Below are 26,920 nucleotides of genomic sequence, written 5' to 3'. Positions count from 1 at the left end.
AGTATATGAATTAATTAGATGTTTTACATTTCAAGGCAATTTGTAGCTGCACTTTGATAGCCATGGCATCAAATTACCTCTCAGGCTAGAAAACAAAGAGGCCTCTGTCTGTCATGGTGTGAAACACATGTTCCCTTTCTGGTTTTGTAGCGCTAGAAAGAACACGACGCATATTCTTCCTTCCACAAGGTGCAGTGATGTCATGTACTGCAAGGCTTTACGTTTGCACACAATGCCTGTTTGCACCTTGCAGGGAGTGCATACGGGCATAGAAACCTAATTTTGTGCACCTTTAAGTTCATTTGGAAATGTAGTCATTGAATAACAACACTTCATAACTTCTCAGCAGTGATGTGTGATTGGAGTGTTGCCTTTGGAGTATTCCAAAGCATTGTAGGGGGGCATACGGGCATTGCTACTGCAAGAAATACCATAGACGTGTGATATTTGTGTTACTTATACGTCACGTGTATTTTCATCAAAGCAGCTGTACTTTAACTTGAGTACAATACTCTTTCCACCTCGAATGTATGCACTCCAGCCACAATTTGGTTGTTTTCCACACACTAATGATGTAGAATCATATATTTTATTTTATTGGCAAAATAATGTGCTCAAATACAAACATGTTTTTTGTGTTCCAGTAGTGGCTGCCGTCGTCCAACATTAAGGTCCAACCCTGGTGACCTTGCTGCTAAATTCCAATACTTCATAAACACTCACCTCAAGGAGGCCCACGCAAAAACATGACAGTTTCTTGTTTTTTTTTCTTCTGGAGCTTCACGACGACAACACAAAAAATATTCCTCATCATGATGTCAGCAAAGTGAGCGATATGATTGAACGGCATGTTGCTGTATTATGTTAACATTTTCAAAAACAACAGCACAGTCTTTTACAGTTCAATAAAATTAAAAGCAGAGAACATATATATACATATATATATATATATATATATATATATATATGTGTATACAGTATAGATATATGCAGTAGATCCCCGATCCCCGCTATACACACATACACACACACACCACCCACTTAATGTGAATGAGATGTGTTTTCTGTGGGAAACAAAATTCTTTTTTTTTTCTGCAAAATTCCACAAACTTGCAGGGCCATGAATGCTGAATCGTGGATCCACTGTATATATAAAACTTTTATCATTGTCATCATTCGTTCGTTCATAAATTTTTGATGCCGCTTAATCCTCACTAGGGTCGCAGGGCGTTTTCATCGTTTTGATTGCAAAAAATATACAAACATACAAACCAAGATGAAATACCCTTTTTTTTAATGTCCCGTATACTTTATAAATATTAAAATTAGGTGTGAATTTACTGTAGAGCCGTACGAAACACAAAAACATTCATTAGGCTGCCCTTTCTGAGTGGTCGCTTTTATTTTGTGAACGTGCATCATGTCTATCCAGCTAACTGATTCAATTACACAAAGAAGACAAAAGCAGTTTGGCACAAGCTTTTTACAACAAGCCACAAGCGACTGACCAATCAGAAAGGGCTTAAATTACAAGGCTACGGCGGGGATGGGCGGGGGTCCTAGGTACCTTCCTTATAAGGCCTCAAACTCGTCGATCCTCTGCTTGGTGTTGCCCTGCCGGATTTGTCGCAAGGTTTTGTATTTGTCCCGGCCGGCCCGCACGTTCTCAGAGTGGAGGAGGTCGTTCTGGGTGTTCTTGGTCTCATCGCGTGCGTGGGCCAGCTCGTCGGTCAGCGCCTGAGGAAGAGACGACACATGGGAACGTGAGACTGGACCACTAAGAGTTTATAATCAATGGTGTTTGCTTTGGAATACATGCTATCATACATACCTCAAAGTTTTATAATTATTAAAAAAAAAAAGGTCAATGACTTCTGGGCAGTAAATTGGTAAGTCCCACTTGTGCCACAGCAAAGACGTGTTGCTTGATGAGGCCATGTTTTTCAACCAATCTTGCTCAAATTGAACACATGTGGTTGTCAGTCCCTTAAAGGTGTGTGCCAAATTTCAACATGATTCGGTAAAACACTCTAAAGTTACAGTGTGCGTTTTGTACAGCGTGCCAGAAATACAAAGCCAGTCCAATTTATGAGGTTGAAGTTTGGAGTTAAACAACAGCGGATTTGTCAGAAAAATAACAGCACGGATACATTTTATATATATACGGGAAGGCGGGACTTAAACAGGAAGCGAAGTTATAGCAAGAGGAGTAACTGGTCATAATTGCAGGCAAAATGACCAAAATTGTCTTAGTAATGCCTTATTGTACATTACTGACCACTATTTGCACTGTTTGTACGGTCCTTATCCACTCTTTATTGCTGTACATTGAATGGTATGAATAAAAGGAGATTTTCAGCATGTACCTTCAGCTGCTTCTGGACACGTTCGTTCTTCTGGACCTCCGTCAGGCGATCCTCCTCCTTGCGGTGGTCGTGGAAGCCGTCGATACGCAGGTCGGCGCTGTGCATGCTGTTGTTCTCCTCGTCGCTGTTGTCGTCCAAGTGGTCGTACATGGGAGGAGGTGGAGGCGGAGGTGGTGTCGTCATCATCACCATGTTGAGTTCTTCCTTGGTCTTCATCAGATCATTCTGGGCCTCTTTGGCCTGAGGAACACACCAACGGCGACAGCTATTTATGTGCTTTCACTTCATTTAATCGTCGACTTCTTGAGCTTCACTTCACAGCATGATTGAGCGTGTTACACACACTTGAGAGTGCTCACCCTCAGCTGCCATTTGTCCACCTCGCTCTCCTTCATTTTCTTGGCCTCCTCCAGGAGAGTGATCCTGGTCGTGTGCTCCCTCAGCTCTGCAGCCTGATACAGAAGCGTTTGACAAAAAATAAGCCTCAAAAGTCAAGCAAAAACTTTTGAGTTCAGCTAAACTTTTCAGGGAATATATACCACACGTTCAGCAAAAGGTTTGTGGGAAAACATCCCCCTAAAGTCACATGAAAACTTCCAAGTTCAGTGAAAACGTTCTGGGAAAATACACCTCCAAAGTCATACCATAACATGGGAAAATACACCTCCAAAGTCATACAAAAAACAATCGAGTTCAGCTACACTTTTCAGGAAAATACATAAAAGTATAACCCTGCCTTAAAAGTGACTATTGGGGTTTTATTTCATTCATTTCAGGACTCTAATAATGTTAAAACCCGTATTTAGAAAGTCAAGCAGGTTGTCGATGCTGTGACTATGAAAATATTCAGTTTATTAATATTCAATCCAACTTGGCGGTTGAGTCTGAAACCGATGAACCGCGATAAACGAGAGACGACTGTATTACAAATGATCAATTGCGTTTTCCTTTTTCTTTTGTGTCTTCTTTAACAAAAGAGGGAGCAACAAGGGCAACAAAGTAATAAAACTATCGTGTCTACAGACCAGCTGCTCTTGACTCTTCTTCTGGGTCTCGGCATGGCGAGCCAGCGCTTCTTTAGCCAGCAAGGCAGCCTGACGCTCAGTCTCCAGGCGAGCGGCCTCCTCCTCGGCTTTTAAACGCTCCTGATCCAGCAACATGGCTCTCCGCGTCTGTTCCTGCAGATCTAAAATACACAGACAGAAATAGTGTTGTTGCTTCCGATATTTACTGTCAGATGAAAGTAAGTAGTATTCACTACTTTACGACACTACTTCTGGCAAGAAGGTGGGACTTGAAGAGAAACCCAAGTCACAGCAAAAAGAGTAAAACATGTTGACTGAGTTAATGGAATCACAAACAATTTCAGCTACAAAAATGTTGTCATTCGTCCCTGACTAGAACAAACAGCATAACGCACCATTAGAACAGCATTCATCAACATTCATCTCAAGGTTTGATCGCACCCTTCTCTGCCTTCTTGGTCTTCTCCTCAAACTGGTAGAGCCTCATCATCATGTCCTTCTTCTCCCGCTCCATCAGCTCCTTCTCCCTCTCTATGGCCTCCCTCTTCTTCTTCTCGCTCTCCAGCTGGGCCCTGCAGATAAGCAACAAAGACGCATGAGGAGCCGTAGATAAACAGCAGTCGTTCGTGCCATTGTGCTCAATCACTGTTGGCCTGAAAGAATACGACATCTCACCCACTTTTACCGTTAGGTGCTCCAGGATTACACTCGACTGGTGAAAAGCACTTTTTGCATTTGCCTCCCATTAGTTTGTGCAGATGTACTTGTCATGTGAGTGCATATGAATAACACAAAGCCTCATTTCAACACAATCCATTGTGTCCACTAATTAGTTCCTACACTGTTTGCAGCCCCGCCACATTCCAATATCTGATGCCTAATCATATTTGGATTAGCGGTATTAGGGCGCTCCATACAAGCCACCTTGCAGCTACCGTGCATGGACTCGCTGCTATTGACTGTGCTGTCTGCTACCGTCTGACATCTTTGTGTTTAAACAGCCAGACGGGCCGAACCAGGAGATGGGACTCGACATCCGTTCACCTTCCATTCACCACATACGGGAAATAGTAAGCGGTTAATGAATCCTGTAGTGTTGCACAATGAATGGTGGTTTCTCTTTGTGCATGTAAAAGTGTATGGCAATAACAATGGGTTCATGCTGTGGTAAAAGCAGCTTCCATCTTACAGGTCTAATGGCCTTAATCTGCGACATGGAGAAAAATCTCAGGGGCATGCTGATGTAACACAACATACACAAAGCTCTACCACAGTGATGAGACGCATTTTATCCAAGACAAATAGAGACTGTGGAGTTTAATACTTCGCTTAGCCTCCATCCATCCATTTTATATGCTGCTTATCCTCACTAGCGTCCCGGGGGTATGCTGGGGCCTATCCCAGCTCACTTCAGGCGAGAGGCAGGGTACACCCTGGACTGGTCGCCAGCCAACTGCAGGGCACATGCAGACAACCAACCATTCACACTCACATTCATACCTATGGACAATTTAGAGTCGCCAGTTAACCTAACATGCATGTTTTTGGAATGTGGGAGGAAACCAGAGTACCGGAGAAAACCCACGCATGCACGGGGAGAACATGCAAACTCCACACAGAGATGTTCGCTTAGCCTGGTATCCTCAAATGTTACAATGATGCGGCCATGATGACATTACATGACCAATGAGCGGTTCCACATACATGGAAACCCTGTAGAGTACCAAAATGTAACAAAATGTTATATTCAAGTTCTATTATAAGGCAAAAAAACAAAGTTACGACGTAATTTCACCTCTCCATCTGTTTCTGTAGCTTCTCTTCTCTGGCCTGATTCTTCATCTGCTGTACCTCAATGGAGTCCGGCTTACGTCGGCCCATGTACAGCTCGTGGTTGCCCATGCACAGCTGAAGGATGCGCTTGTTTATGCGCAGTCTTGGCGAATAGAACACAAAGTCCTGCAAATTTTGGAGAGAAGACGAGTGGGAATACATATGAGCCTGTTCTTACGAGAATCTAGTAAGATTTTGTACAAATAAGTGATGCACATGAAAATTGTTGAGGCGGGGTTGTCCAAACATCTTCCACCGAGGGCCACAAACTGAAAAATGTTCACTTTGATATGCCAAGAAGTTTTATATATATATTTCAAGAAAAAAACTGAATTTCAACTTTGTGATAATGGTGAAAAAGCGTATTATTGAAAGCAGTGTTCAGTTTCATTATTTATATTTTCTTTCGCCATCCTTGTCCAATTGTGGAGGCTTAGGTTATAAATCAAACCCTGCATATACAGTCATGGCAAAAATGATTAGACCACCCTTGTTTCTTCAGTTTATTGATCTATTTTAATTAATGCCTGGTACAAATAAAGGTACATTTGTTTGGTTTAATTTTATTTGAACATGCATGCAAGTTACAATGGAATACATCGCATGATTCATTTTCTAATTCCACATATCCAAAAGGAGTAGAAAGAAGCAAAGCTTATTTAATCCTACCCCCCCATCGGTTTCACATCTTGTGTAGTACATATCACTTCCTGTAGTCCACATGCGATTTTTAATACACATATTAACAATATGGTAATGTAACAATATGTCATTGTTGTATTTGCCCAAACAACTTTAGTTGTATCAGGCATTATGAAGAAACAAGGGTGGTCTAATCAATTTTTTGTGACTGTATGATTTACTAATAGAAGGTGAGCAATTACAAGGAACAAATACATGTCTCTGTCCACTTCACCAATGAAATGTAGGCTTTACATACGGTGTAACAGTCCATGAATTACTCACTGGTGATCGTTTGTCGATGGGCTTGATGGTGAACTTTTTGTCATTGAAGGAGATGTTTTTGATTTCACTCCAGGGGAAGCCGATCTTTGGGGTCAATCTGATGGAGCAAAGACGTGAACATTAGTGATGCATGATGACAGCGAGGTACAGTATGTGTTTATCTAGTGAAAGCTGACACAGTCGTACTGATGTCAATCAACCCGTGACAGCAAAACCTTCCTACTGAATCCACTGTATCCACAAGAATGAGGGATTATTCTGGGGCGTGTCTGTGTCAGACAAAACTGAGCGAGTGCAAACACTGTAGCAAAAAAGGGCAGACTTGTGTTGTAAAGAGACTGCCATGCGCCTCGTGGTGAAACTCGTGTTTGAAACTTGCACTGCACCTCCTGAATTGGAATGTCACTCAATTACTGTCGCTGACACATGTTTGTGGAATTGAGACAACAATGTGGATTGATTTTAGAGTTGCTGCGGAGGAACTTTGCATTCGTGCTATCATGTCTGCAAAAGCTGTGCACCCAAACGTATACACGTGGTCCTCGGGTTAACACAGAAGTCACTCAGACTGTACACGCAACACACGGAGGACATAAAATATAGTAATAAAAACACTAAAATGAGTAATAATAATAAAAGAGACAAGTTATTAGTTATTACTGTCACAGGAGCCGATCATTTAACATACCCAAAGATATTGTAGCAACCTATCAGTTATGTGCAGTGTTAAAGAGCTTTTTGCTTTCCGACTATCTGTAAACATGGCGTCCAGCATGCAGTGCTGCCAACTTGGCCTATACATTAAATTTATGAGCAAAGAAGTCACTAAACAGATGGAAAAATGCCCTTAAAAGTCAAATGATGTTTGGTCCGGTTCAACTGTGGTGCGGTTGCTCTGCTCGTACGGTTTGTCTGATCAAGTGTGAATGCGGTCATCATTCCAAGTAAAGTTCGTTTCACTTGGGCTCATATGTGATCACTATACAGACCCATCAGTGTTAAAATGATAGCAAAAAGCAAGAAATTACAAATATGGAAGAAAATGCGGTATAAGTGCTGCCTCTGTGTGTATGTGTGTGTGTGTCACAATGGCGTTCCTTAAAAGTAGCATTTTAAAAGCTTTTCATGAAATCTAAGATGGTAAAAATAGCAGAAGATAAAAATTGTCTACATAGATATTCATTGGTTTTGAACGTTTTGAGTTCTCTCGCCGGTCCCATGACAAAAGTACTTGTGTGACAACCATGACAACCGCACCAAGTACCGTAAATTCTGGACTACAAGTGGCTAAAAAATGATGCGGCTTATTTATGGATAAAATAACTACAGGTCCCATAATGCTTAATCAAGAGTGCAGATTCAGGAAGTAGTGAATTGGACTAGTGAAATGAACGCTAATATCACATTTTAAAGGATTATGCAGCAATCGTGTTTTGATCTGACAAATCTTAGGTAAGTTTGCTCAAGTGCAGAATTACTACTGCTTCTGCTCAGACCGTGGAAGCCGTTGAACTCAAGATGAAAAAAAGCGTGTCACGTCTCACTCATTGGAACTAACGAGTGACACTGGGAACACCAAGCGTACTCGGATTGCAAGGTTTATAGCGTGTCCTTCTGTGCAACTATCCCATGTGACAACATGGACACCTGCGGCTTAGAGACAAGTGAGGCCTATATATAGACAAAAAGGGTTTTCTCTTTAAATTTGGTGTGTGTTTAATAGTCCAGAATTTACTATATCTCTTTGGATCCAACCACAAGTGTGAACGCAGCCTTAATGTAAATCCAACATTGGGTGATTTTCCCGCAAAACACGCATGCTGAAGGTTTCCAAAGAGTTAAAGCTGAAAGCAGAAGGCTGGGCTCCACTTTGAGAGCAGGCCGCCCTCATTGCAGAGACGCTGTTATCCTCACATTCTTAGGTGCTGCATGGCTTGAAAAACCAGTTGCCGTAACCATGGTTATGGCAGAGGTCGCCTCATAGGAGAGGCGTCTCTTGGTTAATCGCAAGGTACACGTTATAAAAATAATAATATAAAAAAAAGACGGCTCATGGATGCTGATAGTTTACCTGTCTTCCTTCTCATAAATATTGAGTCCCAATGCATCCACTCCCAGCCACAGCAGTGTTCCCTTCTTATTCTTGATGTCAAAGTAGTTGACACCATACATTTCCAGGTCCTGAGCGATCTTCAGGTACTCCATCATGGCATCCTCCCTGGATGAACAGGTCATAAGGTTTAGCATGCGTGTGATATACAGTACAGTATGATATGACATAAATAGAGCAAAAACTCACTTGAGCATCCCGCGGTGCTCCTCATGCCACACCTGAATCCTCTCCTCCCACTGCTCTTCTGATAACTTGTGCTGATCCAAGACTCTATAGAAAAACATGGTAAACATATCTGTGTACTAGGTCAGGGGTTCTCAAATGGTCTCAACCTGGGATTTTTTGTTATTTTTTTTCATTTTTCTTTTCAGTTATGTTATTTATATTTACTTATGCTTTTATTTAAGTCAAACCAAGCAAATGTACTTATTCTTTAAAATTGCTTATGTCATGTATTACACAAAATACACATGTATTACACAGTAATACACAAAATTACACAAAATTACATGTCTGAAGTACATTTTAGACAAACTTATTAGGGCTGTTTGTCAAGGAAATGAAGAAGAATATGATAACTGCCTGCCAATGCTGTACTGCATAAATTACATTTTAAAAACTTAAAAATTGCACTCAATAAGTGCAATAAAAAATAAAAATCAGATTTCACTTATTACAAAGAGTAAGATGACTAAAATATATGAAACAAGTCAGACATAGGATGTATATTACATATTTTAATTACATTTTTCACTCGCTGTCTGCGACCCACGCAGAGTGGATCCACAACCCACCTATGGATCCCCTACCCACCAGTTGAGAACAGCTGCACTGGGTAATCACAAAATTAGGTACACAAGGGCAGTGTATGCCTTTTCAAACTACTTTTAATTGACACTGTAAAGGGAGGTCTTAATTCAACCATACAGTTATTGCTGTAAAAGACATTTGCAACGCCCCCTATGGGTTGTGTTCATAATGCTTTGGAATACATGCTAGACTACATGGAACCAAAATATCCTGAAAGTTTTATAAGCATTAGACGAATGGTCAGCGCCTTATAGACAATTAGTTGCTGAGTACCCTCGCCTGTACCCCTGCAAAGACGTTTTGCTTGATGGAGGCATGTTTTGACAAATCTTCACTATGTTTATTATTGTGTTTATATGTATATATATATTTAAATCAGCTCTTAGTATGATGCACTGCAGTTTTACACCAAACTACAGCCATGATAACAAAAATGTCACGATTAACTCCAGCAGTAGTACCAAATACAGACTCTGAAGAGTGTGTGTACTATGTATTGTATATATAACACATCATGGCTATCAATGATATAGAAAAAGACACTAAATACATGTTTCTCATGGCCAGAATGTGTGCACTGTTTAGATAGTGCTTATTTTGTAAGCAATGTGCAGTCAGCCTAATACACTACAGACTTGTCCATCATCAATCAGCATCAACGCATGACAGCCTCATCAGCAGAGGCTGAAAAGTCCACGACATCAGCGACGGCGGCGCATTTGAGCTGCGGTGTGGTTACACCTTCACATAATTACATGTTCCTGACAGAGCAAGGTCTCCAAGTTGTGATATGGATTTTGGGTACTGAGTTAAAAGCTTTAAGTACAACATTAAACATACTTCTTCATGCGCTTTTTTTTTTTGCAGCAGGCCTATCAAAGCAGGCTCACTGGCAGTGTGGGGCGGGAATGCTTGTCTATCTGTATGGATAGGTGACTATCAATACTGAATACTGCAATACTGCAAGACAGAAACTGGCAGTGGTGCTGGCGCAAAGCAAGATAGTCATAACAGAAACCGTGACAAACATAAACCTCCTTTGACTCACTGGTTGCCAGGGAGGGGATTTCTTTGATGGAGGTTGAACCAGACCGGTGCCCTACAGGCTCTTGTTTTAAAATTCAAATGAATTCATTATAGAAATAGCTGGTGCCAACATCTTAAAGGTTAAGTGTGTTATCACCATCGGCTCGCTCTTCCCTTGAAGCATTATTTCCTAAATGAAGCAGCACCTCTCACCTGCGTGGAAGCAGCCGTTCGGAAGCGAGGTATCCCGGCCGATGAGTCTCTTTGTTGTAGTCTCCATACTTGGCTTGGACAGAGTAGGAGGCGAGCAGCACTGCCGTTTCGGGTGGACAGTAAACTTGGTCGGTCAGGATGCTCTCTTTCACCTGCATGAAGAAAAGCTTCTGCGTGGGTTCCTGGATGAGCTCCTCAGCCACTTCCTCGGGAAAGTACTTGGCCCGAAACTTAAAGTGCAGCGGGTTATCCTTCTTCACATCCTGTTGTGACACCTGGGGAGGGATTAAAAATAAGTGCACGCTATGTTGACAAAATTCACCTCTTTTTTCTTCAGCAGAAAGCATACTTCCTTAATACTTCAATGGAATGCTACAAACATATTATTTTTCCTCCTCTAGCCTACCAATATTATGTTGATGTTATTCTCAAAAACTTTTTTTCCTCTTAATATTTTGACTTTAGTCATTTAAAATTACTGTAGATTTTTTCATTTTTGCTGCTTTTGTTTGGGTTTTTTAGTTTTCTTGTTCATTTGTATTTTTAAAATGTGCCGCTGGATGAAAATGGCCCCAGGGCGACAATTTGGAGACCCCTGATCAAAAGGATTAACTAGCCACAGTCACCACAGAAGGATACCAAACAGCAAAGAAGAGAAATACTGTAAGATCACCATAGAACTGGAAATGGAACGTATTGCTACAAATGCAGGTACATTCATCTCTGTCGTGGCTGCTCAGTACAATATGGTTGAATATGTAATCTGTAGGCAATCTCCCTCTGCACTTATTTTGAGCGTGTTCGCAGTCGATCATCAAAATCAAAAGATGAGTGGACAATGTATTGTTTTCCTGTTTATTTTTACACGTGTATGGCAGTTAAAAAGGTGTTGATCCCCGTGGGGAAAAATAGGAAGTAGACAAGCGTCATGGACAAACTGTGTTCGATTTTGGTGAGCACATTACAATTAGCAGCAGGAGACATTCATGAAAGTTATTCAAGTTATTCATTACAGAGTTACACAATAACAGTGATTCTAAACTGTGTGTGCATGCCTTCCGTCATGTGCCTGATTTCATTCATCTGATTTACAGATTAGACTTGGATTATCAGCAACTCCAGGAATCCAGAAATGGTGGCATGGAGCTAAGCGGTGTTTACTCAGGTCTAATAGAAAGCAGTTCTGGTTCAATGACAGTTTACACAGTGACAGCTGAATAAATACAATAGCCTGATGCAACAAACATACATAGAATGGACAATTTCAATCTATCGCAAGCTACTGATTGACTGAAACGACCACACTGGAGCGTTGAAAGAACACATTCTCCTACTGCTAAATGACCAATTAGTAAATATACTGTGTACTTAGTAAGTGCATCTTACCTTTTTGTCCAGTTTGAGCCACGTTAGATAACCTTTTCCATCCATGTACTGAAGTCCAAAGTACCAGATTTCACGTATGCCAAGTGTTTTCACCACCTACAAGTACAAAAGGGAGGAATTACTCACAAGTTGATTTTATTTGTATGGAGATGGAGATAAATGAGTGAGATAAATAAACAAATATGAACATCCAGAGAGTTTTGGCATTTTTTACTTCTAAAGGAATAAAATGAGATGATGGCTATTCCTGTATAAAATTCCTGCAATATTCACGGAAAAAATAAGGAAAATGCCTTTTAAAAAAAAAAAGAAAAAAAGCCCTTTCTGCAAATGTAATGGCTTCATGCTTAGGTTTTGCTCCATCCTTTGGATTCTTGTGGAAATCAGTTAAATAGCAAAATCCTGCTTAACAAATACTCAGCAGTTCAAATCTGGAGTAATCACTGCTGCTGCTGCTGCTGCTGCAAGAGGAAGTACCATTTTCCTACTGGCCTCTCAACAAAAACCACAACGGTCAACACTTTTAATGCACTCCACAGGGATACAGCCTTTATCCAGAAGCAGAATGTATGAATTCATGGGGGTTTTTTTGTGTCTCAGAGCATGCTGTGAAATAGGACAATCTCTGCATCACTCACACCTCTGGGGACGGGGGGTGTCTTGTTTGGTCGCTTGGTTGGGTAAAATATGTACAGTAACAACACAATGGTGAATGAAGTCCAATACAACTTGTTCCATTCTCCAAGGTTAAAATTGAAATCAAACTCCCTATTCTTTGAGGCCCGCCCCATACAAATACAGGCTGGCTAACCCCCGGTGTGAATGGTTTGGATTCAGGACGCCGCTAACAACAAGGAGCACTGGAAAGGGGCCTATAATGACAGATTTGGAACACAACAAACAATAACAAGCGCTTTCATGGTGGCTTTTGCTTTGGGGAGTGGGCAGTGGCAATGATAATGGTTTTATTTGATTCAAACAATCTTCACAAGTTACATTAAATGCCATTACGCGTTTACACTTGCACAATTCAACATGTCTGAAAAGGAGGAGGAAGAAGCAGCAGCAGACTGTTACACCCACGGTGTAAGAAGGAGAGGTTCCGCAGGTCCTTCATACCGACCGCTGTCAGGCTCTAACACCTGCACCACCTGAACCATGTTGTAGTCACTATGCATCCTTTACACTGTACTCTTTACTTGCGTATCTTGCTTGCTTGCTGCTGTAACAAGTAATTTTCCCCGCTGTGGGATAAATAAAGTACATACATACATACATACATACAAGCAGATCTTATTTAATCCTACCTTTCTCTATGTCTCTGCAATTACTGATACCTTTCTCACGTCCTGTGTTTGACGTGTTAAATAATCAAAATAGAAATAAATGAAAAATAATACATACAGATAGATGAATAAATGTATGGCATATGATAAACACATGTTTGTTCTTTCTTAAAAGGGATACATCTCTCTTTACTTAATTGTCCCCACAACTGTCCCCAAGAACTATGTTCTTCATCACACAAATCGAACCAGAACTGGACTTAGGAGACCAAGTGGGGGGTAAGTCGCTGTTATTGGACTACAATGCTGATGGGATGTCATACAACTTCATGTAAAAAAAAACAACTATCCCTTTAAATTGGCTGATATCGGTGCGTTGTGAGTTCTTTGCTCAGTCTGTTCCATAATTTAACCCCACATGCTATGATAAAATTCAGCGTAGTTTCGTTTTAAATTATTATTGACTGACCTTGCATTGAGTGAAAAGCTAGACTCTCTCACATTAAAGGATTGATTAGTCCATCCTTGACTTCAGTGAATGTTCTCTCACTTTTAATGTTAGCCTAACAGGTACAGTATGTCTTCTCATTTAGACTGCTGGAATTTCAAGTGGAGCCTTTTGGCAAATGGTATCACTGAAGCTGGTAAACACCTACACACTTGACTGTTATCTTTGCTTCTGTTTATTTATCTGTGGGACGGTACAGACAAACAAGTGATATCATCAGGCAGCAACAACACTTTGTCAATAAATAATACTGTACATACCCCACCAGAGTACATACAGTACCTCCACTCATAGAATATACAGTATAGTAATATGGTTGGGCCTATTTCCCAAAAAGCTGATCTTCTGGAGCATATTTGTGTCAAGTTTACCACCCGCCCCTACTATTTTTCTTTATTTTTCCCAAGCTGCTGTTGCTGCAAGTCATCTGGCACCTTCCAGGCCGAGGCCCACCTCACATATTGTAAACCACTTATCGAGAATAGTCATATTCAGACTATTTAATAGTCATGTTTTTTAATTCACCACGGGTTAGTTTGGATAGATCTGTGTGTATACATCAAATCATATATCAATAATAAATAAATAATATAATATCAAATAGCAACTGTGACAAAAGTGTCCAACTCTTTCAATACCAAAGACGTATTTATAAGTTTTTATAATCCCGTACGCTTGATTAACCTTTTAGGGTTTTTTTTACGCCAGAGGCAAAAAGAGGTGATGACGCAACTGCACACTAATGGATGTCATCACTTTTACAGCAGTTTTAAGCCATAAAAACGTCCCCAAGGTGGCAGAAGTGCATTTGGTAGGAGCTTGGCACATTAATTTGAACGGAAAAAACATACATGACAGCAAGGAAGAAGTGGAAGAACGTGGAGGAGTGTAGCGAGCAGAACACACACACACACACACACACACACACACACACGCTCCATTTTTTTATATTGGTAACTGATATTTTCGTTAAACTTACCTATGTTCTACTGCTGACTACGAAAGAATGGAAAAAGGTACAAACAAACATCAATTTTTTGATCAAAGATGGGAGTCTAATCTTTCTTTTGGTAGGTTCCATGTTTATATAGCCATAACACACAATATTCGGTGTTCCTTGAAAGATCAGTCAAAATTGTCTAAAATGGCCGGTAGTGAACTGGTTGTCTTCTGAAAAATGTCTGGGATTGAATGAGTTAAACAGGTTGTGCTGCTGCTATACAGTAAAGCCACAAAGCTTTGAAGTGGTACATTCCCTTTCTTGGCTTGGGAGCAGCTTTGTGGCAATTCTTTGAATTCAGAAGGTTGAGTGACAACCTTTGTGAAATGTTTTGCACCAAATGCAGTAAACTTTATGTTGGCTTGTGAGCACTGGCAGCACACCTGTTTGTCCTTGGCAATTTGCATGCCGTTTATGCTCTGCCGTAGCTGGTACATGTTTTTGCTTACGTTTCGTCTTGTGAGGTGTTTGGACTTCTTTGGTTGCTGGACAATGTTTCCATGCATCCCGCTGTATTCCTGAAAGCTATTTCCTGTAATTAATACTTTTTTTTTTTTTTTTTGCACGTTCACCTGGTAAGTTTCTATATTGCACCAGCTGTGCTAAGCCTCTTTGTATTTGAGTATTTTTTGTGTGCATCCCTTGCTGCATATAATTAAGACTTTACTGACCGCACCTGCTAAGTAACGCTTCAGCTAACTAAAGCAGAACATAATGCTGTCAACCAAGAGTTACGGTTTCACATTTTCAGCTGAAAATCAATGCTGGTAGTGTTGTGACTGCGCTGGAGATCGCAAGGAGGAGGAAGCCACTCACAGGTGGAGATAAATCAAAGAATCATTCATGAAAATATCACAGCATCTATTCTCCGAATTAAAAAAAAATTAACAAGAAAAAATAAACAAGAAATGTAAATTATTCAGAAAATGAAAGAAATGCACCTCCATGCAAAGATGGTCAAGGACCAATAGAATGGCGGCAAACATCACCAGTAGGGAAATTCATTCAGTGCAAGCATATTGAATTGCCTGTGATGAGTCCAAGTGACGTAAACGATATGCAGATATGTGAACTCTGATGGACTTTATGTTCAAAGTTGGCTACGTTTTCTTTTCATTTTACAAAAAGACGGATGGGAACGGCTCTAAAAAAGCCTTCAGTGTATTTCAAAGTAGGCCTACACATGGACGCTGCACTTGTTAGTTGAATTCTGTTACTGTAACAGGTACCGTCAAATTTGAAAAAGATTAAAACGTTTACAAGTTTAAACGTTGCGTCATTGTTTGCGTCTCCAGACCATTTTTCTTGACTGGAAGAGGACGCACAATGGCTCTTTTGATGCTAAAGGTTGCCGCCCCGTGGTCTGGACTGGCAACTAACCCGTTTATCTAACCTTTAGACACCCCCAGTGATTGTCTTTTTTGTTTCCCTGCAGCTCAAGGCAAAATGAGATGAGCAGGGCGTGTAGGGGAGTGGCAGGCGCTTGTCTTTCAGAGCGCTATGACAGATTCTACGTGTGATCAGCACTGACCACAAAAACCTCACACTCACCCGGGGAATGAGCTCGCTGCTGTTACTGAGCATTTCCTCGCTACACGTGTGTTCTCGGGCTGCGGCTGTAGGTGCACCTACACAACATATCACCTACAGTGGAACCTCGGTTTTCAAACACATCAGTTTTCTTATGAGTCTTCAATCAAGGTAAAAAGTAACGTTACATGTTAGTTTATCCCTTTCACTCATCATTTCTTTGCATTTATCTGCTTGTAGACTAGAATTATTCATGTCAAGATTGTATTGTGTTAATATTTTTGGGTGTCTGGAACAGATTAATTTGATTTACATTGCTCGTATGGGAAAACTGTTTAAATATTCGTACGTATGGTTCGCTTTTAGACAACTAATTACTAGCGAAAACAGAGGTTCCACTGTACTGTAATCTGCTAATAATGCTACAGTTCCTCACAGCTCAAATGAACCAGTTAATGTAAATCACAAAAGCAGTGCCTTATAATAAATAATAAATCTTGGCAAAAATTATATTTTTGGGATAATTTATGACGTGTGTGTATGTATACACTACTGAAACCATTCCGCTTATTCGGGGCTTTCAAACTGACCATTTTCTACATTCCACAAATTCCAAAGTTTCCTGATATTCCCACTTTCCTTTGATCTTAATTACTCTTAACTATTTTTACATTTTTAAACCAATACTAACATCAAATCGTTCAGCACAATCCAGACATTTAGGCTACCTGTTTTTCACATTGAAAAAATAAAAAATTTTCCCCAAATTTCCACATTTCCAGAAAACTGTCTCTTAAGGAATGCTACTACGTCTACATTTCGTCTACATTTACATTAAGTCAGGACATTCGTGCTATTATCCACAGCACAAAAATTCCCACTTTTCCGAAATGCTAAATGCCTTTGATCGAATTAGATCAAAGGCAGTCCAACCGTTCAAACATCAAACCATTCAATAATTCAGGACATTTGTGCTATTATCCACATCACAGCAATTACTACTTTTCCCGACATTCCTGTTTTTCCAGAATGCGGAATGCCTTTGATCTAATTAGAAAACGGGCATTCGGCAGCTACTTCCACATTCCTCAACAGATTCCAACCGTTCCTGCATCAACATGGACACTTTCCCTCTCATTTTCTTTTTTGCCCCCTCATCCAGCTCACGCTTTCACACGCAGTGTCTCCTGGCAGCTTAAGTTCATTTCATTTTATTTGATTTTCATCATTACTTTATTTGCTTGCATCGGTTAGGTATAATGGTGTATGCAAGCAATACAAATTTGACTTGAGTTAAAGCAGCATTTTCGGGCTTTGGGGCATAAATGATTACGCTCTTATTCTGCCTAGAAATAAGTGGTTGTGCAACCTGGATTTAACCAGAAAAAAAATCAAGACCATTTCAGTTGATCTCCTTTGCTGAGACGGTATGCTAGCACATTTGATTTACTTTGTGATTTAGTTTGCTGTGGTTTTCTAAGTATTTGGCATAAAAAAATGCAAAAAAAAAAGCTGACTGAATGAGCAAGGGTGCTCAGTGAGACACAAAAAAGGCGTCTTGTTGAGTGTGCTATCCCCGCAGTAATCTATCCATAAGTATGAATCCTTCCATATAAAATGGACAGTTTAATTCTGAATGGCCATATTCTTTCACCTTCACTGCCACTGACTTACCCATGTGCTTGACAGGTGGCAAGAAATTAGCAAACAACAACAAAAATGTACCATTGAAAGAACAACAAAAAAAAAAAGTAACATTGAAAGACATTTTCAAAACAACCACTCAGCTTTTTCTGAGAAGTACCCAAATGCAGATGAGCGTAAGAGAATCGTTCATAAAAATATCACAGCATCTATTCTCTGAATTAAAAAATAAACAGGAAATTATTCAGAAAATGAGAGAAATGCCTCTCTCTGCAAAGACAATCATGGGCAGGACCAAGAGAACGGCAACACTCACCATCAGCAGGCAAATTGATGCCATTAATTCAGCGCCAGCATATTCAGTCGCCTGTGATGAGTCAAGTGATGCAAAGGACATTGAGCAGACACCGCTGACATCCAGATATGTGAACTCTGACTTTATTACGTTGGCTGCGTTTTGGTTGAATTTGACACAAATACGGGAAAGACTCGAAAAGCCCTAATAGTTCAGTATTTACATAATTTTAGAGTAGGACTACACATGCACTCTGCACTTCTGTTTGTTGAATTCTGTTGCTGTAACAGGTAACATTTTAAAAAGATTGCACCTTTTAAAAGTTTTATAAGCTGTGTAATGTTTTGTGGCTCCAGACAATTTTTTTTTTTTTTACTGGAAGAGGAGGCAAAACGGCTCTTTGTGCCATTGTTCTCATGTATAAATCAACTGTAATTCTTTGCGTTGCCAATATGCTTTAATGGGATTTGATCATAATGTTCTCTCTACAAATGTGAAATTCAGGGTGGGTCCCCTGACTTGCAACCACAACATATACAAGCACTACAGCTACGTAGCTATCGGAAAAACGAGTTTTACAGGAAGTGGCTAAAACGATGCCTATCCTCCCTCGATGCTGTCACACAGTACCAAACGGGTTCAACATTAATGACACATCATCTGGGTTGGAGAACTGTCATCACCGCTTAATAAGTACAAAAAAAAGAAAAGGCAAGTGTAGCTACCATAAAAGGTGTGACCATAATTCTACACATCTGTAGCATAACAACATACTGCTGGACGAGGGCATGCAAACAGGTGGGCAGGGAGGTCATACCACTATTAAAGCCCACCAAAAAAGTAAAAATATATCTTCTAAAATCTATTTTGCGATGTACAAATACATTCAACAGAGCATTTGAAGATTTCTGTCACCAGACTAAAGAATGATAACATTATTTAGGTGTGTGAACACATCTACTATGGGCTATGTACTTTGTAGATTATTTTGAGTCTTATTATTCAAGGTAGAGGTTAACATTAATAACTAGAGGGAGGGGTCAATGCAATAATTAACTGGCACGTATGAACACTCATGCTGGGCACAGGTCCACGTCTTTCAAGAAGGGGCTGAACAGAGCACCCGCACTAGTGAAAGAACCGGACCATCACCTCATGCTGCAGCATGATAATGCACAGCACCGTTTTTCGTGGAGCAGTGCACAATTCCTGGAAGCTGAAAACATCCCAGTTCTTGCATGGCCACCATACTCATCGGACATGTTACCCATTGAGCATCTTTGGGATGCTCTGGATTGGTGTATGCAGTATTTGAGGGAAACGGTGGTCATACCAGACTACTACTACTAACTGGTTTTCAGACACCCCCAAGAATCTCCCCCAATACAGAACTGTGCATCCTTGAGGATCGTTTTATTGTAGCCACCCTAAGGCAGAAGGCAAGAATCGTGGTGTCTAATCAGTATTTTGCCACAGCTGTAAGGTGGATGATCCATGAATGCTCACTAACAGATTTGTGAACAATATTTGAGAGAGATGGCGCTTTTATGTACATAAAAAAAGGTTTACATCTTTTTAGTGCAAGCTCATTAAAAATGAGAGCAAAAACAAAACTCTTGCATTGATATATTTGTTGAGTGTGAAGTGCATTGCTGCAATAAAAACAGCAGTAAACATTAACGCAACAAAATACTACTTCCATGCAAATGATCTTGGGTTGGGTGCATAGATGGGGGAAACCGAGATTTTTGACTTGTGTCATTAGAAACGTGGGACATTATCACACGTAAACAATAGACCTTCATGGCATTGAATGACATCCCTGCCTTACATGTACTTATTTTTGTGCTCGTAAAGCTAGACATTAGCGCAGAATGTGTTCAGCGTACCTGGTCAAACACAATTTTGCCGGTGGCGTTGGGCTGGACAGCAAACTCCAGCTCAGAGTCCATGCTGTTGACATTTATGTTGACCTATGGAAGAAGAAAAAAAGAGCTTCAGTGCTTCTCATAGGTGAGCCAGGAGATCTACACAGTCATCATAAGGAACTTGTCATCATAAGGTCTTGTCTTTCTTGCGTGATGGATAATGCAACATGAGAAAATCACATCCTAATTTGCACAAATGCTGCGTATGTGAAAAAATGAGGACATGGTTTGTGTAAGCTAGATCTTCTAGTCCTGCACCGCTGCACAGAAAAGGGTTAAATTTGCCTGCACGATTATTTTTCTGACAAATACACCACATGATGGCGCTGTTATTAAACAACATAAATGAGATTGACTTGAAATTTCTCAACACAGCTCTACAAAGCACCCGTTGTAAGTGAATCACCGTGAAATCTGCTTTAAGGCAGTGGTTCTCAACTGGTAGGTGGGGACCCAAACGTCTCCCACAGGGGCACATGTGGGACTTAGTAACTAATTGCCCTCAAGTCATCAGCCACTTGTCTAATGATAAGAACTCTGCCGATGTATGTTCCAAAGCTTTTTGAGCATAATCCACTCATATTCCATACATTATTGTGGGCATACAGGACAGAAAGCGGATGATAATATTGACAGAGTTTATTAAATGTCATTGAAATAGACACAAAGGAGGTTAGCAGGGAAATGCAGAGGCCGGAGAAAAGCTGCTAACAGAACCTTCTGGTGGCATCTTTCATCTCTAGTCCGGTGTGAGGAGTGCTGACAGTCATCTCAACAAGCGGAGCTGTTTTAAATAGTGCACGTGAAGAGCAGCAGTCTAAACAGTGCGTGGTTTTAGTGTTACGCTGCCAAGTATGATTAGAGGGGAGTTTGGGTTTGTGGCATGGTGAACGTAATGGCGCACACGTCAGGGAGAACCAGGGAGTACTCCGGTCTTGACTCACAGTTAAAATGCAAAAAAAAAGCAAGGTGTTGAAATACAGTCTTCCACTTTATAGGAGTGAGACAAAGAAGCCCTTTGAGCTGCAGTCTGCCGCTACTACCTGCTCCCAAACTGGAGCACGCTGTATAACACTGGAGGAACAGCTCAGACACAGAGGCTTCCCTTAATACTGCTAATGGAACATGTGAATGTAGCGGGAACTCATGAGAATTAAGAAAACATGACACATAGGCTAAAAACAGAACTGGACCACGAGGAACCTACTTTAAGGGGACATTTTAGACTTAGTAAACAACTTTGGTCATGGTTTTGTTTGTTTCGGACATACTTTTAACGAGCTACATTAAGGAACTGATCTGGAATTCGATTTTCCATTATAGCACACCTGTGTCAAGTTTGCATGTGCTTTCTGTGCTTACGTGGGTTCATACTGAGTGCTCCCGTTTTCTCCCACATCCCCAAAACATATATATTAGGACAACTAGAGATTCTAAATTGTGCATAGGCGTGAACGTCAGTGTTAATGGTTGTTTGTATGTGCCCTGTGACTGACTGGTGACCAGTCCAGGGTGTACCCCGCCTCTCAATTAAAGCCAGCTGAGATAGGCTCCAGGTCACCCATGACCCGAATAATTCACACACTGCACACCCAAAGCAAAACTAAACATTTTTTTATAACTTCCTCGTCACGCTGATTACCCACAATTCACTCCTGAGTGCAGCGCCTCAACATGAAAGCATTGTGTGCTGTGACTTGCTTTGCGTTCAACATTTTTAAAAAAAAACAACAAAAAAAACTTTTGTGGCCAAATCAAAAAAGTATTTCATGCAATTCCTAGCGTTTCCATGCAGCAGGACAGTCCTGTTGCTGTCATCTTGACAAACAGTCATAGCAATAATCAGGAAAAAATAACACGCTACCAAATGAAGTGAAGTATTCCATAATTTAGTAATGAATTATTCAGGGAGGGGACACTGACAACAGAAGTGGACAAGGGGAACGCCCATCCGTGTCGATCGTGATCACGCCTTGAAAGGGTTGTGTCATACCGTAGATGCTTTGCTTGCTTACCTGATATGGTTTCATACACATACGTGAAACGTGACTCACTCAAGACACAAAATCGGGATCATTCATTGCCGAGCATTATCTCCTCCTTCCTCTTTGTATGTCATTACTCAAGTACCTTTTCTCTAAGCTTAGCTTTAAAACAGGAATGTCCAAATTGAGAGACAAGAGTCCTTTCAGGCCTGCAGTTTTATGTTCTTTTCTTATTACACCCGTGGTATATTTTAGAAATTAAATTAAACACTAAGTATGTATGACTGATAAATAACCCGCCATGGGGCCAAAGAAAGCTGTGAGTGCCAGCAATTTGATAAAGAAGGCGAGAAACACTATTAAATTCAAATAATTACTCATCGCAAAGTACAAAGATGGCATCCACTCCCTTAATGCTTTTCTGCTCCTTGCCATCTTCACATCAGGAAACAGGAAAAATTACCTCGGTTTTCGTAAGTCTGACCTTTTGCCACAAATTAATAACTTACCTAGCTTATCTAAACATAAACAATGTGACAGTATCGTTGAGAAAAAGCTCTTTTCCAGTGATATGGCTGAAAAAGAAACATTCACGTAGTGATGTCATTCCCACAGCAACACACATGGCAACCCGGGAGACCTTTTCTCTAAACAGAGCAACAACAAGCTGTATGACCACGACCTGTTGACATGTTCAACACAAAAAGCTGCCTCTTGTCACCTGTTTTCGACTGTTATCTTTTTTTTTCACTGAGAAATGCTACGCCAAGTAAGCTCTTCTTCTGTATGCGAGTTTACCTCATGGAAATACTGTGTAAACAGCACAGTCTCCATGGTCTTGGTGGCATGTTAGAAGTTTCCAAACTTATGTGCGACTGTGCAAGTAGTGTAAGCAAGAGCAGGCAGGGGTGGGGCAAGCCAGTCAGGAGCAAACCTGACCTGTTCAAAAACATGACAGAAACCCTTTTTTTTTGTTTTTTTTGCTTAGTTAATGTAAAAAACATGACTGTAAATGTGCATGCTACTTTCATTTTTTCGAGTCACTTGAATGAGTGCAAACCAAAGATGCCTGTATTCATCATCGTGTCCCTTTAATGGGAAAAAAGGAAGTAAAAACAATGACAGATGTCTTGGGTATGATCAAATTTTGATCATGTCCTTATTTTAGACATATGGGACATCCCCTATCCATTTCTTGGAAGGGCAAGTGCTTGTGGTTTGGGACCTTAAAATTCTCATTACCATGTTTATGCATCGTTAAAGTAATTAAATCAGACACAACTTCATCCTATTGCCATTATTTAATTGAAAGCCATAATCAGTGAATATTTTTAAGTATAGAGCGATGTATTTCCTAAAAATGTAGTTACCCCTTTCACGTCAATGTTTTACTGCGTAATTATAATCATAACATAATGTGGTTCAATTGTATGTTCACTTTCACTGTAAAAGCTAATAAATATGCCTTAATATGGGATGAAATGCAGATACTTAAACGACAACGTGACGTCATGGACACTACTGGCTTCTTTTAAAGTCAGTCAAAGTTACATGGTGTTATTTTAGAGATGATAGTGCATCAAGTAAAACACTAAAAAAAAAAAAAAAAAGATTTACTTACCGCTTTCGGCATTTTGTCTCCTTTTGCGATAATAAAGTGAAAAGAAGATGGAAATTAATCAAACCCGGTGTCTGGCAGTACCTTCCTGGAGAGAGAGAAAGAGGAGAAACAAGTTTGAGCCACTTGGCTGTTACATATAGACGGCTGAAAGGAGCTGCTTGGCACTCCTGCAGGCGACAGTAATCAGCAGCAGCATTGATTCAGCGTTCCCACGGATAACAAAGCTACCAGCAGATAGCAAACGTAGCGCAGGAAATAACAAAAGTTGATTTTCAATGTAAGAGAACAGCCTTACAATGACAACTTATGAATGTACTTTCTTGAAATTCCATTAATTTCCATAAAATAATCCGTGTTTTGATTTAGCTGCCAATATTTTACCTTTGTCCGAAACTAACACACATTAACGTCAGACAACTGTCTCTTTGAAGCACTTTTATTGTGGAACTCAAAGGCAAGCACACCGGAAGTTGAATGCTTTGTGAGTGATGTGTAACATTGTATGCGGGTGAAAAGTGCCTCACCCGCTGGGCATGGCCATCCACACCTTCATCTTTGCTTTCTTCCTTGATCTTTTTCTTTATTACGACCAACGTACAAATGAAAGCCATCAGCCATGTCATTGTATGTTTATGACGTCAAAGGCGACTTGTTGGTCTTATAGTACCAAAATGAGTCACATCGTTTACTTACCTGCCTTTCTATTTAAAAAATTACAGTATAATAATTACTAAAAATCCTTATAGTGATTGATGGTGGACTTTTATCAACATTTATCAACAAACGGTGGGCTTTTATCAACATAAGTAGGTCATCGGAACTCTTTAAATGCGTGTCTTCCGCCCACAAAGCCCAAAAGGAGGAGGAGCCACAGGTGACCTAACCAATAGTATGACTGTATTAAAATAGACTCGTATAATAGAACCTGCTGTTACATTTGTACCAAACCGTTGTTTATATAATTTCTATTCCCAAATGTGCTGTACTGATGAGTGGCTAGAGATCACTGCATGCCTGAGATAAAATGTCTGTTTACAGTTACCAAGTATACAAATAAGGTGAGTGATAAAAGAGCAAAGGATGTATTTTTAACAAAGGCTCCGCTTGTGACAAAAATTCTTAAAAAGTACTTATTCATATTTTTTTTTTAGCTTTCTTTAGCATACACCCCTCTAGTTGTCATCTTGTTGTGACTCCAAGTGTGTGTAGAGTGGCAGTCTTTTCTGGACCACATCATGGATGAGTGCTGAAATGAACAAGTAAGGTAAAAAAAAAAAAAAGTATATATTTTAAAATCTCAAAACAACACATTTTTACACCTCTGTGATAATTACAAATGGCCACTAGATGGCAGTGTAGTAGCGGAAAAAGTGAGAGACCCAAGCAGGTAAATAGCTGATAAGAGCTTCCCCCAGTGTTGTAATGTAACTTACTTTTCAGACATTTTTATAACAGTAACACTTGCACAGTATGTTATTGTAAAGGTAACATTTACGATGCTTTTAAACTTACTGTCTAAAAGCTGCCTTGCTGTATTTCTCTTCTCTAAATTGCTGTGAACCTCAGCCATCAGCCATGGAAAGAAAGTTGTCTCAATATCTGAAAATCAGAACCACGCCACAGTTTAAACACTTGAGCGTGAACTCATCATTATTGAGTCACAGTAGTCTTTACCTTTCTCCACAGGGTCATGGAAAAAGCCGTGGGTTCTAAGAGACTTGAAGACAGTGGGTACAAGGTCAGCCAGGTAGTGATGGGTGTAGGCCCGAGCTGCAATCTTCTCCGCTGTCTCTTGTTCCCTCTTCAGTGCCTCCTGCTGCTGGGAAATTCTACGCTCCTGGAGACAGAAGGCTATTATGCAACTCTCTTAACACTACTTTGGAATATGCACTACAGAAAAAGATAGGACAAACCAAAGAAAAGAAAAATTCATGCTTAAACCTCAATTATCACATAACTGAGGTATAGTGAGGTAATACAGCACATTTCCGACATCTACTTCCACTGTGTTACCTTTTCCTCCCGCCGGCGCCTGTCCTGCTCCTGTAGTCGCTGCACCTCGGCCAGCTCGGCATTCCGCATCTCCTCAAAGGCTCTCTGCTGGGCCCTCAGACAGGCCAGCTCCTCCTCCTCCATCACCTCCAGGAGAGATTGCTCAATGGTCTTCCCCACTAGGACTTCCAGCAATGGCTGCACCTCTCTATCAAAGTCAAACAACTATACAAAAATAAGACATATGTCTTTAAGATTATTTTTCCCCACCCCCATCAAGCAGTACAGTTCAGTGGTAAGTGGCGTGCCCACCTCTCCATCCTCTATTTGCGTTGCAACATCTTTGCCAGATTTGGCAGGTATAAAGAGCGGAGATGCTGGTCTGTCCAGGAGAGGGTCAGTCTGAGATTCAGTATGTGAAACCTCTATGATGTAGCTTAACTCTTCCAGGTAAAGCTCTGAAAAGAAACCACAGCTTTGCAGACTCTTATAACGGACTACATTATGGAATACATACAGAAGTTAATAGCAATACACTTAACCTGTTTGTACTCCATTGTGTTGTCTACCGTGGACGGCATCCGGAGTTGCAGATCTTTGGGGCTCCCTGGTCTTTTTTCGAGCCATGGCCCTCCGCCTCATCTCTTGCTGTCTTTGTATTTCAAACAGATCATCATGCACCATCTGTCCCACGGTGAACATAATTAGGCAATAATTACAATGCAAACATTTTATCTATTATTGTAATTCACCTACAGCTGACATGAAGCGTTGGGCGTAAGTGTTTCCCCTGATGACACGTCGATCATACATGATGTTACCATAATTACTGCTGTGTGCCCTGCAGACAAAACAGCACGTTAGTTGTAGAACATGAAATTAAAATGAAAAAGTCTCAATAGGCTCGCCCACGTTGGTGGAGAATGTTTACTTAAAAATATACTGAGTAACAAATACAGCCTAAATCTATTGACAAGAGTATGTCGCTGAATGGCTACAGATACAAGTACTACTACCACCAAAACATAGTATAGGTGGCGGAATAACACTGCCTAATACTGTACTGGCTTTACAACACGCCATGTGGGAATAGTTCCTATTTTCCCCCGTTTTTTTAACACCAAACACGTCACTGAAAAGTTATAATTAGTCGAATGATGAGACTTCCGGATTAGCATTAGCAGTAGCACTGGCGGAACAAACATACTTTTCTGTAGGTAGTTCTCTGTATTTGGAGCGGTTCTCAACAGGTCTCGGCCGGCTGGAGAAAGTGTAAGTTTCGTCCGTGCCTTTCTGGCTGTGTGAAGCAAAAGACATTGTTTATAAAGTGTTTTTTAAAAAGAGTTTCTGCTTGTATCAGCTTGCTCTTGCTGGGTCGCAAGGAGCTACCGCA

General features: G+C 40.5%; 2 protein-coding genes across 3 annotated transcripts; both read right to left on the bottom strand.

Moving 5' to 3' along the window:
• Nucleotides 1–857: 857 nt before the first annotated feature.
• On the bottom strand, nt 858–23,620 carry ezrb (ezrin b). The gene is made up of 13 exons (XM_054761837.1): nt 23,536–23,620; nt 19,891–19,974; nt 11,739–11,834; nt 10,353–10,627; nt 8,490–8,573; nt 8,262–8,408; nt 6,191–6,287; nt 5,187–5,350; nt 3,833–3,963; nt 3,392–3,552; nt 2,726–2,818; nt 2,367–2,606; nt 858–1,737 (listed from the first exon to the last, which is right to left on the bottom strand). The coding sequence occupies exons 1-13, from the start codon at nt 23,545–23,547 to the stop codon at nt 1,573–1,575; spliced, it is 1,749 nt and encodes a 582-aa protein (XP_054617812.1). The 5' UTR covers nt 23,548–23,620; the 3' UTR covers nt 858–1,572.
• rsph3 (radial spoke head 3) lies at nt 11,769–26,920 on the bottom strand. Of its 2 annotated transcripts, XM_054761839.1 has the most exons (10): nt 26,735–26,920; nt 26,284–26,368; nt 26,070–26,211; nt 25,840–25,985; nt 25,549–25,752; nt 25,210–25,372; nt 25,048–25,134; nt 23,536–23,620; nt 19,891–19,974; nt 11,769–11,834 (listed from the first exon to the last, which is right to left on the bottom strand). In XM_054761839.1, the coding sequence occupies exons 1-9, from the start codon at nt 26,842–26,844 to the stop codon at nt 19,965–19,967; spliced, it is 1,032 nt and encodes a 343-aa protein (XP_054617814.1). In that variant the 5' UTR covers nt 26,845–26,920; the 3' UTR covers nt 11,769–11,834; nt 19,891–19,964. The 2 variants fall into 2 exon arrangements, with proteins under 2 accessions (XP_054617814.1, XP_054617815.1); XM_054761840.1 differs by lacking the exons at nt 11,769–11,834; nt 19,891–19,974; nt 23,536–23,620 and adding an exon at nt 24,060–24,781.

Source organism: Dunckerocampus dactyliophorus, chromosome 19, assembly GCF_027744805.1.
Source record: "Dunckerocampus dactyliophorus isolate RoL2022-P2 chromosome 19, RoL_Ddac_1.1, whole genome shotgun sequence".
Taxonomy (NCBI): domain Eukaryota; kingdom Metazoa; phylum Chordata; class Actinopteri; order Syngnathiformes; family Syngnathidae; genus Dunckerocampus; species Dunckerocampus dactyliophorus.
Note: the sequence above shows the minus strand (reverse complement) of the source record. Positions and strands in the feature narration are given on the sequence as shown.